The 16,061-nt window shown below is 34.4% G+C and overlaps 4 protein-coding genes and 1 non-coding gene across 6 annotated transcripts; 3 read left to right on the top strand and 2 right to left on the bottom strand.

Moving 5' to 3' along the window:
• The first annotated feature begins 307 nt into the window (after positions 1-307).
• dmpd (F-box protein dampened) lies at positions 308-7,892 on the top strand. Of its 2 annotated transcripts, none has more exons than XM_076397670.1 (11): positions 308-599; positions 1,353-1,560; positions 2,278-2,386; positions 2,443-2,730; positions 2,790-2,946; positions 3,009-3,103; positions 3,161-3,372; positions 3,428-3,639; positions 3,699-3,820; positions 5,472-5,655; positions 5,720-7,892. In XM_076397670.1, exons 2-10 carry the CDS (start codon positions 1,370-1,372, stop codon positions 5,619-5,621), a joined length of 1,536 nt encoding a protein of 511 aa, XP_076253785.1. In that variant the 5' UTR covers positions 308-599; positions 1,353-1,369; the 3' UTR covers positions 5,622-5,655; positions 5,720-7,892. The 2 variants fall into 2 exon arrangements, with proteins under 2 accessions (XP_076253785.1, XP_076253796.1); XM_076397681.1 differs by having other exon boundaries at positions 337-599; positions 1,312-1,560.
• Positions 7,893-9,204: 1,312 nt separating this feature from the next.
• LOC143192286 (uncharacterized) lies at positions 9,205-11,612 on the bottom strand. The gene is made up of 3 exons (XM_076397585.1): positions 10,366-11,612; positions 9,852-10,312; positions 9,205-9,637 (listed from the first exon to the last, which is right to left on the bottom strand). Exons 1-3 carry the CDS (start codon positions 11,536-11,538, stop codon positions 9,331-9,333), a joined length of 1,941 nt encoding a protein of 646 aa, XP_076253700.1. The 5' UTR covers positions 11,539-11,612; the 3' UTR covers positions 9,205-9,330.
• A 146-nt stretch (positions 11,613-11,758) lies between these two features.
• On the top strand, positions 11,759-14,478 carry LOC143192270 (armadillo-like helical domain-containing protein 3). Its single transcript, XM_076397584.1, has 7 exons — positions 11,759-12,359; positions 12,410-12,848; positions 12,907-13,128; positions 13,187-13,407; positions 13,464-13,823; positions 13,876-14,104; positions 14,156-14,478. The coding sequence occupies exons 1-7, from the start codon at positions 11,924-11,926 to the stop codon at positions 14,286-14,288; spliced, it is 2,040 nt and encodes a 679-aa protein (XP_076253699.1). The 5' UTR covers positions 11,759-11,923; the 3' UTR covers positions 14,289-14,478.
• Positions 14,479-14,529: 51 nt separating this feature from the next.
• On the bottom strand, positions 14,530-15,655 carry bigmax (helix-loop-helix-leucine zipper transcription factor bigmax). Its single transcript, XM_076397788.1, has 3 exons — positions 15,449-15,655; positions 14,952-15,331; positions 14,530-14,900 (listed from the first exon to the last, which is right to left on the bottom strand). Exons 1-3 carry the CDS (start codon positions 15,507-15,509, stop codon positions 14,727-14,729), a joined length of 615 nt encoding a protein of 204 aa, XP_076253903.1. The 5' UTR covers positions 15,510-15,655; the 3' UTR covers positions 14,530-14,726.
• A 192-nt stretch (positions 15,656-15,847) lies between these two features.
• Positions 15,848-15,920, top strand: TRNAK-CUU (transfer RNA lysine (anticodon CUU)). Its single transcript has one exon. It is a non-coding gene; the product is annotated as a tRNA-Lys (tRNA).
• Positions 15,921-16,061: the final 141 nt, after the last annotated feature.

Here is a 16,061-nt window from a genome sequence, read left to right as displayed (position 1 = left end):
TTATAGGGTATTTTAAGTAATTTTATCAAAATGTTATCGATATTAGCGACTATCATATAGTATATACGAAAGATCCATCATTATTGATCGTTTAAAAATTATTCTATTTAATACAATCCTGTTGAAATATTACATAATCTGCATTTATCTAGAAAAATATCAAGAATAGTATTATTATCCTGCAACATGATATAAAAGGGTTATTCATTATTGAACTATATTTTTGCCGATAAATTTTTGTTTTCTTTGTGAGAAACTTTCGGATAAAAATAGCCAAGATTTTCTGCTGTAAAATTTGAGAAAATGTGGCAACAGCCCGTGTCTTGGTCCAACAGTGGGTTCTTGCAATGACAAATTTCTGGGTTTCTTCACGATTTTTTCGGTAAAACTTCCTGAAAATTGTGACTTTTTCTGCCCTTTTTAATTCACACTACCTTTTAAATGCACTATTTGAAAGTTCACTTTAAAAGTTCCACAACAGTAAAAAAGTTCACCCAAATATAAGTGTAAAATTTTGAAGACCACCGTCGGGGGAACTGGAATGATTGACAAAATGTAATAGTTTCTGATTGAAAAAGTTATTAGAATTTAAGCAACTGGTAAGTCAGTGATTTGTAATTTGCAAGCCATTTAAATTGCTATGTGTTTTTTTAAACTTTTTTTACTATTATACAATACTAAAATATGTCTTGAGATGATAAGTGGCTTGGTCTTAACAGTATTTTTTGGTATCTGGACTAGGATGAGCTAATATTTTTGCACGGTATAGAGATAATTAAAAAGATGATATTGTTCTAAGATTAACATTCAATATTAAACTTGTGTCTGCTTTCATAGTAGCAATATACAAAGACATATTTTACCCGTAATTTTGTTTTCACTTTATATAAACGACTTACAATTTTGTTTATTAATATTTAAATATTAATGATAAAATTTATATATTTATTAGTTTTGAAGCATGATGGATATAATATCAATCATTTTTCAATTAAGACGATGGCTTTAACATTTAGTAGCAGGCATAGTTTTTAAGCATATAACGGTTCCGCGAATTTAGGAGATGTTTATATTAAAAATTGAATTATGTTTTATATTATTTTTACTCAATAACAATTACTGTAAACAGACTTTAATCACATTGATTCTACCTATGACTATGACCTTATTATCTTTAAAGTAGATGTGTTTTCTATTTTTTACTATCAAACAAAAACAATATGTTCATTGTTTTACTAAGTTAACAAACATGGGTTTGATAGAAGCAGGGCACAGTTTTGTGGGATATATTGATTTGTATTTTCTTTTTAGTGTTTGTTTCAGATTACATATTAATTTATAAGTAATCTTAGGTCCATTTTTTGCAACAATGGTGTCTACCAGGCTAATGTCAATTGGTAGCAGTAATTCAGACACCTCAAATGCAGCAGGTCCTAGTGGCGTGCAATCACAACACATGGAAAATTATGGCCCAGCCAAGTTTACTAGAAATAGTGTTACTGCCATGGCTCACTGTGGTTGGTCCAGTCCTCAATCCCAGAATCTAGTGCAATCTGTCAAGTAAGCAATACATTTTGTCATTTGTTTAATGTCACTAATATGCAATTTAGCAATAAACAAGCTAAGAACTATTGATAATCATATTAGTTTGATTCTGAGTTATTTTAAGATTAATTAGTATTTTGTTCTGGAAAATAAATTGAGGTATTATTTCAACTTATAAGACGAAATCATCATCATTAGAATTTAATGTAAGTAAGAGATGTAATTTTCCTCATTTTATGCTATGTCTATAAAATTGTATAGTACAAACGACCGAGCGAAGTGTTAAATTAGGAATACGCGAAGAAGGAAGAAAATGCGGAGGATTGTTTTCAAATGACTTTTAAGTAGATAATCGGCTTGTTTGTTTTAATAAATTCATGGTTACATAACCTTTTCTGCTCTCTAGAATAAATAATCATTTCGCTATGCGATGCAAGTAATTGCCGATCTTATAAACATTTTCTTTTATGCACACGTACATAGTAACTGCGGTAAAACGTCTCCGTTTGCTACCACATGTATGTTGGACCGTAAAAAGCGTATTTGATTAATAAAACTTCTCAACAATAACCCAAATAACTCATTATGAAACATTTCCAAGGAAGATCTCCTTGCTTTATACCGAAACATTGTTTTCGATATACTTACGATGTAATAAAATATGACGTAGGCTTTAATAAAATCGGTGTTAAGTAAAAATAGTACAGTTCTATATGTGACAAGTTTTTTTAGGGTCCAACCGCAGATGACATCAACAATGCGATTTTTAGATATGCCTCAAGAAATAATTGAAAAAATTTTTGGCTATTTATCATTCAAGGAAATTTGCAAACTTCGACTGGTAAGGCAGATTGAAACGTATCACTATTGCTAGTTGCTAACGTTGCATTTGATCAGGTTTGCCGTCGTGTCGATCAGATCTGCGGTTATCTTCTAAATTCAGCGTTCGCCAAATTACAAACCCAGATGCTCAGCCGATTCCAAGACATCAAAAAGAAAATGCCACGTCGGGAGTCCGCGCGCAGGAACCACTATCTGGCCTGCGAGAGCGACATCATCGAGACCCTTCACATGCGTCTGACCCTGCTCCAAATGTCTTTCGGGAAGCACATAGAAAGGAAACATATTTGCTTTTTCCCCGGAGAGATCCTTGATGAAGTTCACTCTATCTTACATTATATTAAGGTTTAATTTTTTGGTTTTGTCGATTCGATTTTGTTTTAATCCCATCTTTTTTTTTTCAGACTACTCCAAAATTAGATTTACCTTATAAAGTTACGGATGAATTGTTCGATTTGTCCACCATGGCAATGGAATACTTCAAGGAAAAGATCGAACCAAACTTACCAGAAATAGCATATTTTAGCGCAGATTTTTTAAATTTCCCGACTACCTTTAGCGGTAAGTTTTCTGAATTTTCGCCAGCATGTTCTCGTATTAACCCCAGGTATTTTTGCAAATAGGCAGTAATACCAGCAAATACTGCTTGGAGTCACCAAATCTATCATCAGACTCCTCTAAAGTTGATCATAACGATCCTGATGTTCTAGACGGAGAGGTCAGTGATGCTGTAGTTACAACCATTGGAAGAATTAAACGCTTTTCCTTGTTTTAGGAGTTTGTGGAGATTCCCCAGTCAAATATGGTCCTGCGTAAGCGAATCCGCAAAATTAAACAGGGTATGAAGAGATATAACAATCAGTTGACTGCTTTAAGACAGGAACTGAAAGCTTGTAAGAAGAAAACGGCAGAACAACAGAAACAGATCAGCGAGCAACAGAAACAGCTTGCGGATCAACAAAAACAAACTCTGGAATATGCTACAAGGTATGTTCAATATCATATCATATCTATATTGTCAATTAATTTTTGGTCTCAACAGATTGGACGATTATGATAAGAAAAACGAGGAAATATCGAGAAAATTCAGCACGTTGCTCCAGGAACTGAACAAGTGCAAGACAGAGTTGCAGTATTGGCGATGCAAGTCACCCGCGACTCCCCCACTATGCAATACATGCGGTAGTCCAGTTAGTCCTCATCCTGAAGAGTTGCAGGCCTTGATGAACCAAGGTGTTAATCCTGAAGGACTGGGTAAGCTAGGGGGTAATGTTCGCGTGTCATCTTTAATCTAATCCCGGTATTATTTATAGGATTCGAACCGCCGATATATGACATGTCCATTCACAGTGTGGAACAAGGTTCAAATAAATCTAATGAAGAGGAGACTCCCATTGCAAAAATAGAAATAGATGCCCCTATAAAAGATAAAAAGGTATGTATGTAAAATATTAAGATCTTCAAGAAATCTCACTGTTTGGTTTGTCAAGATTGATGCGTTATTTATAACCTATAAAACACATTGCTGAACGCTTATTTATCTTATGACTTTTTAAAGCCATCTCAGAGCAATAAAACATTTGAGTCTATTTAAAGGTCAGTTTATTTTCGAGTATCTTTATAAGGATGAACAAAGCGCTCTTCAGTCAGAACATCTAATCATAAATGGAGATTAGCGAAAATCAAAAGGGACAATGTCTGGACGATATGGTATGCGGGATAATATTCTTACTTAAGCGTTTTCAGTAGATTTATTGTAAACAACTCATATGGTATAAAACTTCAACAAGAAATATAGCTCACTGTTGATTTGGTAGGACTTTGAACATTCTTCGCCGGAGGTCAGATCTTGCCACTGCTGGTTTGGTTTTGGGTAGTATTACTAGCCTTCGTCACTTTATATGATTTTGATCCATGTCTTTTCCCAAGTTACTCGTTCCGTCTTTCATCTAAAAGGTCGGTTTTTTGCCACAGAAGTTTGTGGGAATCCGTTCATTTTTCATTGGGAAAACATGCCCAAACCATTGAAATCTGCATCCGTGGATCTCTTTCTCAAGGTGCACTGTTTGTCCTTTTATTTGAACAAATTCTATCTTGGAATGAGATACCTAATTTGCGAATGCATAAATATCCATGTCTTGGAGGTATGTAGAGTAATGGGCAAAATAAGAGTTTAGAGGAAGGACCCGATTTTAATCTTGATTGCATTTCCCCGTTTCATACGCGTAGAGGAGTCAAAGCTTCTGCTATTCTTCTGTGTTACAGATCCCAAGTAACTTGTAGTAACTTAACAAGTAGCTTGAGCTCCTGCACTTGCACAAAGCAGATGTCATTGAATTGCAGAATAGCAGATGACAGTTGTCAATAATTGGACATTTTCTGTCTTATGGTATTACAATGGGAATTACATGGCGGCCAATGCTATCAAATATTTAGCATCATGCTAAACACCGTGCCTCTTTAAATACTTTTTAGTATAATAATAATAGACGCGTTCTTATATTGGCAAGCAGTAGAGGAGCATGTAAATAGTGAACACCGGGTCGGATCTCAAATGAACTCAACAAATTATTTCCCACTGTCATACAGTTAATGAATCCATCATAATATTCCTGGAGAAGTTTAACAAAATTTAGGGGAAAGTTAGCCAAAGCTTTAGGGGAACGCTGTCCAAAGTCGAAAGCATAACAAAAATCGCGTGGAAAACAGGGCACATTATATAGCGGATGAGATAAAACCATTGTCCATTAAATGCTTTAATTTTTTAACGATTCTTTATCATGGAGTGATAAGACGTCGTGGTTCAGAAGTTTTTCCTGTATCTTCAAACGCAAATAACTTTGCAGCCACTGCCTCAGTATTGATTGCGTTTAATGACATCGTTGCTGTTTGTGTTTTCGGACTTGCATATAATGTCATCTATCGGGAAAATCGCCAGGAACTTCTCAGAGTTAATATTATTTGTAAAATAAAATATATATAAAATAAATGCTTGGTAAGTCGGCCGTAAAATACCGAAATTTCATTTAAGATACCAGTAATCGTTGACGGTGGTCGATAATCACTTATGTTGCATTGGTTTTTAGTCTGAGACACCACCCTGTGTTTCAACGAATGCAGCCTCGATCCGTGGCGCCAAGCGAAAATCGTCCGAAGAGAAAGAGGACGAGAAGCAGACCAAGAAGATAAAGACGAGACAGCAACCGAAACAACGTAAGCGATACGCGAAACTTTAAGGCGGTCAAACCATGGTTTTTGAGGAAGCAAAAGGTCGGTGTCGGAATTTTATTTCGATTCGATGCGGCATTCATACCCGTTTTTGTTTCTGTTTCAGGCACCGTGGGAGAAAACGAGGTCTATCGACAAAACCAAAAAAAAAACAATTCCGCATAAAAATAAAGGGGCGCGGGCCGTCGCCAAGCCTCTACACTTTAAAGTCCACGATATAAAGCTTGAATTCCGTAGTAAATGTGTAGCTGCAGCCTGCAAAACCAGTTAAAAAATAGTTTTTAGCCAAATAATGTGAATGTAGGGTACTCGCTCCTTGAAACCCCCATCGCTGCCAGTCCGGATTTTTTTCCAGTATCAAAAGGCGTTTGCTCACCATATCAAAAAGATCAAGTAGAACGTAACTCGACATCATGCAAATCAAAACCGATATATCAAAATGTTTTTTATAACATAGTGTGGCAGCCATGGATTTTTTTCTCGGGGCAGCCCTCAACAAAGTTTTAACCAAACTCAGGAGCGGTACGCTGGGCGCTTCGGTGAACTCACACAGTCGCTATGAGACGATGTCATATTGTTTGTTTTTTTAAAAATATATATTCAAATCATTGTAATTGGAGATCTTTGCGTGAGGTCACCGTCCAACCCGCGTCCGCTTCGCCAATAATAGTAATCGTATCAAATATTTTCCGACATCTCTAGATGTAGCTTATACAACCCTCTGCACCGCGAAAATTGCTCTGTCTTATGTTTTGTCGTGTAGTGAGTACTCAAAGTGATTCCCTCCCCCCGAGGTTTGGGTTTTCCTTAATTCTACCACTTTCCGCAGTCGAACTGGTGGTACTTAGGCTCGGTTCGGTTACTTCTGTTCAGGATTTTAAGAAACCGCGGGTGCGTCATTGTCGTTATTGATTGATCCCAATCGCGCAGAAAAATCTAAACGAGGTAGAAAGTACAATAAATGAATCGACCTCCATCAGCTTTAACTACAACTTAATTTACCGAGAGAAATAGAGGAGAGCAAACCTTCCTTTCGGATATTTTCTTAGGGATGGTCTCCGCAGTGGCCATATTTTTGTATCCAGCGTAAAAAAAACAAAACTTCATCCCTCCCGGTTCGGACCGTCCGGAAGTCGAGGCGACAGTAGTTTGGATTCGATACGGGGAAATCGGGAATGCCGTGCGGGCCTCGCGCGGCCGCGGATCCGTTCTGTGTGCAGCTCGCATCGCTCCCGGTCCAAAGACACGGGCGCGCGTTGTATCCACGGGTTACACGTACCAAAACTATCTGCATAGGGCGGATACTTGTTTCCGTTCCCGAGCACAAATTGCAGAAGAAATCGTTTTTGTCGCGAGACGTTCGTTCGCTTCAAGTTCTGACACACTTTTTTTTGTGTTTACATAATAAGTACCTAATTTAGCTTATAAATGTTTTATCATCATAATGTAACAAAACATATTTAATTTTTAACACGTGTAGTATATTTCCCTTTTAGGTTTTAATTAAGTTTTTTTTGCATAAAGTTTAAGACGAATTTATCTCTTTAGTTTCCTTATTTTTGTTGTCGGAGATCGCCCCCGGGGTTCAGGGGTCCGACGTAGAGTACTGAGTCGATTCCGGAAGCTGCGAACATGACGGAAAAGGACAGTGCAATATATGTAAACAGAAACGGACTTTTATTAGGGATGTTGCAGCCTTCGTTCCAAAGGTCGAACGATGTCTTCGAACAGGTTAATAATTTTTTCAACTACTCTGCACCGTCGGTTTTGACTCCCCGTTCCCGAAAGGGCGATCTTTTGAAACATAATTGTTGAGAGGATTAAAATGGGTATTTAAAAGTGCATTGTCTTTTCTTTCTAATCGTCGAGATCAGTTTTACTTGAGGAAGAAAGTGTATAACGCTGTGAAACGATTTAGAAACCATACTTTGGGTTACGAAGGGTGGTAATCCCTGGGGCCGGCAAACGGAGTATTCTTTTTTCTTTCGTCACTCTTTCATTCGAGTTGCGCTAGTGAACGATCGCCTGAATTCGGAGATTGCACAAGAGCCCGGCAAAGTCTCCACGAAAGCCCTACCCAAAAAAAATCTGAAAAAAGATTATGTTATCGCAAAAGTGACCTTTTTGTTTATTTTGAATAATTAGTCCGTAGGTGTGATAGAAAAACATTATATTTAAAAAAGACGAAAAATTACAAAAAAATCTATTTTAAAACGTAAATGTACAACGTACTCGATATATTTTATTTACTTAATAAATTATTTGTGTGAAAATTTAAACTGTTTTTCATTTCCTTTCTTCCAGATTTTTTCCTTAATTTATATTAACACTTCTTAATCCTCCGCCTGCGGCGCCTATTTTAGGCCCTGGCAGTCGTGTGGGGTCTTCAGAGACCCCAAAAATAATCAAATTGTATTGAAACAAAAAGAAAAAGATGTTGCAAATCAGACATCTGTTGACACAAAATTATTAAAGAAAGATGCCGCTACATTTTCTCTTATATTGTAACTCAATCGCTTAAAAATTATGGCCTGCTTTTCTGTATAATAATAAGTATAAATCAACTAAAAAACAAATAAAAATATATACTTTGAGGAAATGTAAGTGACTCCAATAATTTCTTTGGTCACAAACAGTATATACAGCTTTGTTATGATTTGGATAAAAGTAACAAATAGACTTGAATTTTCTATCTGTACGTCTGGGACAGTAAATGCAACGCTTTCTCATAGGTGCCAACTGAGCATTATCAGTAGGCACGTCTTGAAGAGGAGAATTCAAGAATACTTTTGGATTGACCAATTTAATTTCAAATATTCAAAATTCAACTCTAAAAATTCACAGGCTCGTGAAATGGGAGGGTCACAAATAGATGGCGTACATGCGCGCCCTCGTTGACAGGATTACAAGCTGTCTAGTAATCTGAATCCAAGAAAAAAGAAAATTCTTAATCGGCAGAAGTGCTGCTATAGTTCAAGTTAAAAAAATCAAACAATTTTTTTTCTTCAAATTACGGCTGTTACCAAATTTTGTTATACTTCGTACAATAGAATAGCGTATAGAGAAAGCTCACACCAAATTTGAAGTAAATCAGTTTAGTATAACTTGAGGTAGCATGTCAACCGTCTTGAAAAAAGTAGTTTCCAGACTGGGAGTTCTAGGCTTCCTTGGACTATTTCCAAAAAAATTATATCACTATTGGGAAGATATTTACTCATTACAAGTCTTTAAAAAATATATTATCAGTGATGAAAAACTGAGTTTGTCAAAAATGCTGCTACACGTTCTCTGCTTTCTCTGCAGGTCTGCTTCTAAGTGGGATCTATTAGAAGTTAGCAAATATTGATACATACAAACCTAACTTATTGCATTATCATGTTTCTATCGGAGATATCTATGCCGCCACCGTCACCTATCTTCCACTTTTTAAGAAAATGCATTTTATTTTACTATCAGTTTTCTTACTTGTACCTTTTGTAGTATACATTTTGACCTCTTCTTGTTCTGAATGTGTGTTTTTCTTAAGAAGCCAGGTGTACAACGGGGCAAAGATTTACTTTGGTAGTCTTTGAACAAAATTAAAAACAGTACTAAATTGGAAATAGCATTTTTTATTAGAAAATATCAACTATATACATAAAACAAACTTATATAAAAAATAACAAGCTTAATTCTAAGATGAATAATAATTTAAGGTACTCCCTATCAACACAAGTTCTAACTTTGTTTGATGATCACGTAATCGCTATTGCACTTTGGACATATGACACTGGATTGCCTTCTCTCTTCTTCCCGAACATTTTTCTTCGCTATAGAAAAGTACTCGTCGCACTTCATACACTGGTACGTCACTTTCTTCTGGGGGATCTCTTTCACCTTGGACTGAATCAGGTTGACGAAAATCTCGCTCTCCTCCATGTAATAGTCACGGCACTTTCTGTCTTTGCGTACCGTGTCGAACTCCAAATGGACTGCATTTTGAGCTTCACCCATACGGCAAATGATAACCATATCGAAACTCCAACTATAAAATAGTATATCGAATAAGGAACAGTTGATGAATCAATAGCTTGCATAGGCTGGCAAGTATTGAAAACGTTATGAACATAGACATATCAGAGAACTTCGACTGCTCACCAAACAAAGAGGCAAGTAGTCCCCAGTATTTCAACACTATTTTTTGCTTCATGGAAAAGATATCGACTTAAAGAATCATAAAACGTATTGAACATATTTACCTGGATTTTTTCTTCAAAGAAACGCTATCCATTTCCGACAGATACGTATCCGAAACCATCAAACACAAATCGCATTCTGTGTTATTGGGATCGGAGTAGGCGTAAAAGATCTCAGATTTATTGGCGTCTTCGTCGTCCAGCGATTGTTTTTCAGCGGATTCTTCAGATTCCGAATTTTCCGCCGACGCGAAAAAATCCTCCTCAATAGTGTCCTTCGTAATGTTCGCCTTTTCGCTCGCTTCGTCTTTGGCAATTTCGTCGCTTGCTGTTTCGAATATGGCACTGTCGTTTTTGCTCTCGCCTGAATCGAGGGCCTTTTCGAAATAAAGATCGCTGGGATTGGCGTCGGAGGGCGTCGAACTCAACACCGAAGACTTTTCAAATCCTAGAACATCCTGGAAGATAATTCCAGACTGCCTATGCAGCCAGTAGTCCCCGTAGCTTTCGCGTAGCTGCTCAACCTGGGAACCATCAATATTCACCATCCAATACATGCATGCCTTTAAACACTTACCTGTTTTTTCATCTCCAAATGTACCATATTAGATTTGGGTGTAGATACAGGAGTTACTTTCTTGTTTTCCGTTACTATATTGTTGCTTTCATGTATAGTTACATTTCTAACTCTTTTCTGTTTCTCTTGTGATGAGCATTCCAACGAATTCAATGAAGAATTGTTACTAGAGCTCAAAGAACTCTGCGATATTGGATGACGACTTCCGGTGAATGATCTTTCAATTTTATTTAAAGGTATATTATCCAAAAGCAAGTTTAAAGTAACCACATTTTTATTGAGGTATTGACATGTTGTATTTCTATGATGAGGATGAAAGCTTATAGGATTCCTTTGAATATTTAAGCAATTTAATGAAGCCAAATGACCTATATATAGCAGAACATTATGGTCCATAATACAATTTTGACTCAAATCCAATTGTACAATGGTTGAAAGGTGACCAAGGCCAGAAATATCCTCAATAAAGTTATTATTAAGAGTTAATACTTGCAATCTCTTACATATCTGTCCTTTAAATTTTGGAACTTGGTTTAATTTATTGAATGATATATTCAAATGTTTTAAATTAGGTAAGTTATTAATAAAATCGACATTAGTTAATTGATTGTGGCTCAAGTCTAATATTGTTAACCATGGTGTCCAGTCTAAACTTTTATCAATTTGTGTGAGTTGATTGTGTGCAAAATTAGCTTTCTTGAGTGCATTCCATAAGTTTCCTTGGCTGAAATCTCCTCCACATTTTTCCAAAATATCGTCTAAAGAGTTTAAACTATGTATACATGTTAATTCCTCTATTTGTGACCTCAATTTTTGTATTCCTATAATTGTTTTTATATCAAGTTTATGAATCTCCAGTACTTTCAAATTAGTAAATCTCTTTAAAACAATCTCATTAGTTTCTTCATTATTAACAAGATCTGGAGTCAATTTCAATGAAATTGTACCAGTTATTAGTTCTTGTAAAGACTGCAGGTCCCTTTGTAAATTAAATTTATTTTCTGTAGAGTGAAAAGAGGAAGCCAATTCTTCTGGACTATAAGTTTCCAAAGTTGAATTTAATTTTTGTAAATACACAGTTGAAAGACATAACTTTCCTTTACCATTAAACACATCTTTACTCACTGGACGTAACAATTCTACAACTTTGGACAATAAACTTGGATCACACATAGCTACACAAACACAAAAACCTCTCACTTTTGTATAACTATGCAATACTTTAACAACAGCTGATTGAATGTCAAAACTAAATGTAAACACAATATTATCTAGACTTGTAGACTGTTGTGGTTTTGTGTTGAATAATTATATATATATATAGTTATAAGATTAAAACTGAAATTACTTAAAGACAAATATGTAACAAAGGAAATTTGATAGGTCAAAAACCCATAAATAAATAAATAATAACCTTTTAATTATCAAGTATCAATAAGAAAAGAAGAAGAACGTTGACGTAATTAACCCTACTTTAAATTGTCAAATATTGTCAACACCCGTTTTGCGGTATATATTTCCATTAAAATATTTATAAGTACAATATACTTATGTTAAAATGTCAAGGAAACGCAGTGGAAGTGGTTCGAAACGTCAACTTAAAGAAAAAGTCGTACAAATATATGAAACGATTCTAAAAGGCGAAGATATAGGAAGCAATACTAATTTTTCCTGGGATGAATTTTTTCTCCTGAAACCCAAAGTGACTAGTTTGGAAAACGAGATTCAAAAACTCTCCTTCGAACAGTTGCTGGCTCCAAAATCAAATCTAAATGAATTGTTCACGCATTGTATTGAAGTTTTGTCACAAACAAATAGTGTTCGGGCACCTTATGCCTTGCAGACTTTATGTGCATTTTTACATGCTGTTTTTAAGAAATATGGTGAAAATCAAACAACTAATAATGTACAAGCTATTGAGTTTTTATCTGGATTTGATAACTATGCTAAAAATATACAAAAATTGTTGGATTATTGTCAAATATTCTTAGAAGGTATTTTAGAGTTTCTATTATTATGAAATTCAAACAATTTCATTTTGCAGGAGATTATACAGGTTCTATAAAAGGGTTATGTCTTAAACTAATAATAATTTTAACAATCGGAACTGACAATATAAACCAAAATAGCATAATAGAATATATTATGTTATCACCTTTATTTGATTGTCTTGTGAAATTATTATCAGATGTTCCTACAAGACAAAAGCATGGCTACGATGTAGTCCTTATTATTACTCTATTAGTTAATTATAGAAAATATGATGCTACTAATCCTTATGTAGTAAAACTGTCAATTTTGGACGATGAACTAGCTTTGAATGGTTATGGACAAGTAATAACATCATCCTTGACTGAATTTTGTAACCAGTACAATGTTGAGCATATAGAAAATCAGAATTCTAGTTGGTTCTCCTCATTGACTAATATGGTAGGCAGCATGTTTATTTCAGAAGAAGGTGGTTTTAGGAGTCAACAAATAAGGTTTGTGTTTAAATATCTACTATGGTGCTTGGTATCTGACACTTATCTTGGTTTCCAGGGCAAATAATGCTTTGCTTTTAGCATTCTATGAAGCTGTACATTTAAACAGGAATTTTATTACAACTTTAGCCCAGACACAAACAGACTCAAGCAGCCCTCCCTCTCCCAATAATACTTTACACAATCAAGTACAAGTTCTGTCTGATCTCTCTAATATGCCTGTTAACTTCGATGTCACCTCCCAACCATCTAATCTGTTGGTTACATTCTTTCAATACTGGTTAATATGATTGACTTATATGATAAAACTATTTTCATCAAAATAATCTTTACTTTAGCTCTATAGTTATGCAAGACACAAAAACAGAAGCCAGTACCAATACAGTGAAACTGTGTTTTCTAATTCTAGGATGTATATCGGAGGATCAATATGCAAACTCTTTAATGCATGATGTTAGTTTAGCATTTAAAGTGAGGCTTCATAGGCTACCAATGAGACACAGAAAATTGGCTAATGATAAAACCACATCCAGCCAATCATTGGTTTGTACACTGTTAGGTAAATACGGTATTGATTGTTCCTTGCTGGAACTTGTTTGTTTCCTTTTTTCTTAGATCTTTTGGAAGAATTTATGTTGAGCCACATGATGAAAAAATTTCCCATGGAACTGTATATTCTCTGTGTTGGTATTATACAAAGAATTTTGTGCTATCAGAAGAAATGTCGGATAAGAGTGAACTATGTGTGGAAGGGGCTTTGGACAGCACTCATATCACTGCTGAGGTTTATTCTTCAAAATGAAAACTACCTGAGCAAAAAGATGAACATATTTGATCTGTCCATCAAAATTGTGAATATACTCAATTTCTTCATTACCTATGGTGATAATTTCCTACCAACGCCTGGCAGTTATGATGAGTTATATTATGAAATAATAAGGATGCATCAGGTTTTTGATAATGTGTATTCAATGGGTAAATATAGAATCATCATCTTAAACTGTGAAATACTAAAACATCTGCTTAGCTTTAAGATATTCAATGGGTGAAGGTGACTTCAAAGAGGATGCTCTAAAGCTGAACAACGCTCTTTTTAATGTCCGGGCAATAATAAAACATTTTAATCCTAAAATTGAACAGTGGTTGGCTAATGCAAATCTATCCACACCATCTGAAGAGCAGATTTTAGATATTGTAAAAAAAAACTATGATAGTTTGACTTTAAAATTGCAAGACTTACTGGACCATTATGATAGGTGATTATATTTATCTCCTCAAGTTTACAGTTCCTTATCATATTTTTTCAGATACACTGAGAAGCCTCTTTACACTAGCTTTTTTACGACTATGGTTAAAAATATACTATGGGACACCAGAAACAATTTCAATTGCTCTTTACTGAACTTTTCTAATATTGCTCTGGAGTATCCAACTTTATAATAGAAATAGTACGTGTACATAATTGCTTCACCAAAAAATATTTTGGAAAGTTAAGCTATTTTGAGCTCCATATATCCATATTTTTCCTATAAGCAACTAATGACTGAATATGAGTAGCAATTTGTTGCATATTAAATAAAATGTTTATTATGTAAATTTGTTAAAAATATATATATATTTTACTTAAAAATAATTTCATTTACACCTCACACTTCTTGATTCTTTACAAAAAAAACATATGTATACTAAAATATATATAAAGTATATATTGCAACAATTAACAAAAAATATATCTATAAATATGATCACAATTACTATAATATACATCCACACTCAGTTACTATTGAATAATCTGAACAAAAAAAATTTTACCTTAATATTGAGCTCATTAAAATTAACCCTAAATATAAAATTCCAGACCTAGCTTTAGATTATAAATCATCCACGCATTTGGCTACTATGCCTGCGCAACACTTGAAATACTGTGTCTTTTAGAGTTTGAGGTTTGCAATATTCTTCTAACCATCCGAACACACCTGCTGAGAGTTCAGAAAAGTTACTTACAGATATTGTACTGAAAGTATTAAACAACTGATCCATTATTGCCTGAAACTAAAACAAATATTGAGCATGTCATGTTACTATATGTTTAAAAAAACTTACAACAGAAAATTTTACTTCATCAGAAACAGGGGTTTCGGTGTGTCCAGGTTGTGAATGTTGTGCTTTAACGATCTGCTCATAATTGGTTTGCATTATGCGTAATGCAATTACCTCCTTCCTCAATGCATTTCTCTCCTCTTCTTGTTTTTTCTTTTGCTGCTGCATATATTGAATGTAATCTATTGATTTTTGCAGAACAGTAGCTTTGCTCAATTTGTATCCAGATACATCATTCTGCTGACATGTAGGGACTAATTCTTGTAAGGTATCATAGCCTTTTTTAATAGCATCTCTACGTTTTTGTTCCGCCTGAGTATGGGCTTCCCTTCTTCTCTCCTTATAACTTAATGAAGAATGTTTTGCTTCAATGTCATCTTCATCTAGAATTAATTGATTATTCTAAACAAAAATACACAAAACTCATTATGTAATCCTATTAACGATAGCAAAATATATCCTATTACGTCTAAAACAAAACAAAACATTAGTTTCAATACCAGAGTGGTTACTGATGATGGAACTCCGTTTCGAATGGAAGGAAATGTGTTCTTGAGACATTTTATTGCACTTAACAGTCCCAGTTTTAGGCCTAAAATAATTTTGGGTGGTGTTATAAAAAGTTCTCCAAGAGAAACTGGATAAATATGAAAATATTGGATCAAAACTTATCTCTTCGCTTTCATTATTTATCACTGTCGAATTCTGTCATTTATGTTAAAGGTCAACATATTTAATCGAAATATTAAAAATTACAAAATATGTTATGTATTATCAGTTGATAAATTAAATATATTTTTGAAGTGATAATAAAAAATAAACATATATTTTCATATATTTACCGATATTATATATTCTTCTTGCTGGTATAAAACAACTTATACAAAAACAACCCTACAGCCCGGCTAGCTCAGTCGGTAGAGCATGAGACTCTTAATCTCAGGGTCGTGGGTTCGAGCCCCACGTTGGGCGAAAACTTTTTCGTAAAAATTGATAACTTTAATTTTTGTATTCATAATTAATTAAGTTCTTGTTTATTTAAAATATAAATTATGTATGTTTAATGTGTAATAAATAAAAATAAAAATATATGTAATATAAAACTTCAATCTT

Source organism: Rhynchophorus ferrugineus, unplaced genomic scaffold, assembly GCF_030347505.1.
Source record: "Rhynchophorus ferrugineus isolate W39M unplaced genomic scaffold, kcgeb_rfMv2 rfM1, whole genome shotgun sequence".
NCBI lineage: Eukaryota > Metazoa > Arthropoda > Insecta > Coleoptera > Curculionidae > Rhynchophorus > Rhynchophorus ferrugineus.
The sequence above is the reverse complement of the archived record's forward strand: the minus strand, read 5'-3'. Positions and strand labels throughout refer to the sequence as shown.

Coding starts and splice junctions, on each gene's coding strand:
- LOC143192286 (XM_076397585.1), bottom strand. CDS start 11,538: ATGTGTGATCCAAGTTTATTGTCCAAAGTTGTAGAATTGTTACGTCCA. Junction 10,313..10,365: donor ATTTGGAGATGAAAAAACAG/GTAAGTGTTTAA, acceptor GATGGTTCCCAG/GTTGAGCAGCTACGCGAAAG. Junction 9,638..9,851: donor TCTTTGAAGAAAAAATCCAG/GTAAATATGTTC, acceptor ACTATTTTATAG/TTGGAGTTTCGATATGGTTA.
- bigmax (XM_076397788.1), bottom strand. CDS start 15,509: ATGTCTCAAGAACACATTTCCTTCCATTCGAAACGGAGTTCCATCATC. Junction 15,332..15,448: donor CATCATCAGTAACCACTCTG/GTATTGAAACTA, acceptor AATTAATTCTAG/ATGAAGATGACATTGAAGCA. Junction 14,901..14,951: donor ATGAAGTAAAATTTTCTGTT/GTAAGTTTTTTT, acceptor TATTTGTTTTAG/TTTCAGGCAATAATGGATCA.
- dmpd (XM_076397670.1), top strand. CDS start 1,370: ATGGTGTCTACCAGGCTAATGTCAATTGGTAGCAGTAATTCAGACACC. Junction 2,387..2,442: donor AAATTTGCAAACTTCGACTG/GTAAGGCAGATT, acceptor GCATTTGATCAG/GTTTGCCGTCGTGTCGATCA. Junction 3,821..5,471: donor CCCCTATAAAAGATAAAAAG/GTATGTATGTAA, acceptor ATTGGTTTTTAG/TCTGAGACACCACCCTGTGT.
- LOC143192270 (XM_076397584.1), top strand. CDS start 11,924: ATGTCAAGGAAACGCAGTGGAAGTGGTTCGAAACGTCAACTTAAAGAA. Junction 13,129..13,186: donor GTTACATTCTTTCAATACTG/GTTAATATGATT, acceptor TCTTTACTTTAG/CTCTATAGTTATGCAAGACA. Junction 14,105..14,155: donor TTACTGGACCATTATGATAG/GTGATTATATTT, acceptor ATATTTTTTCAG/ATACACTGAGAAGCCTCTTT.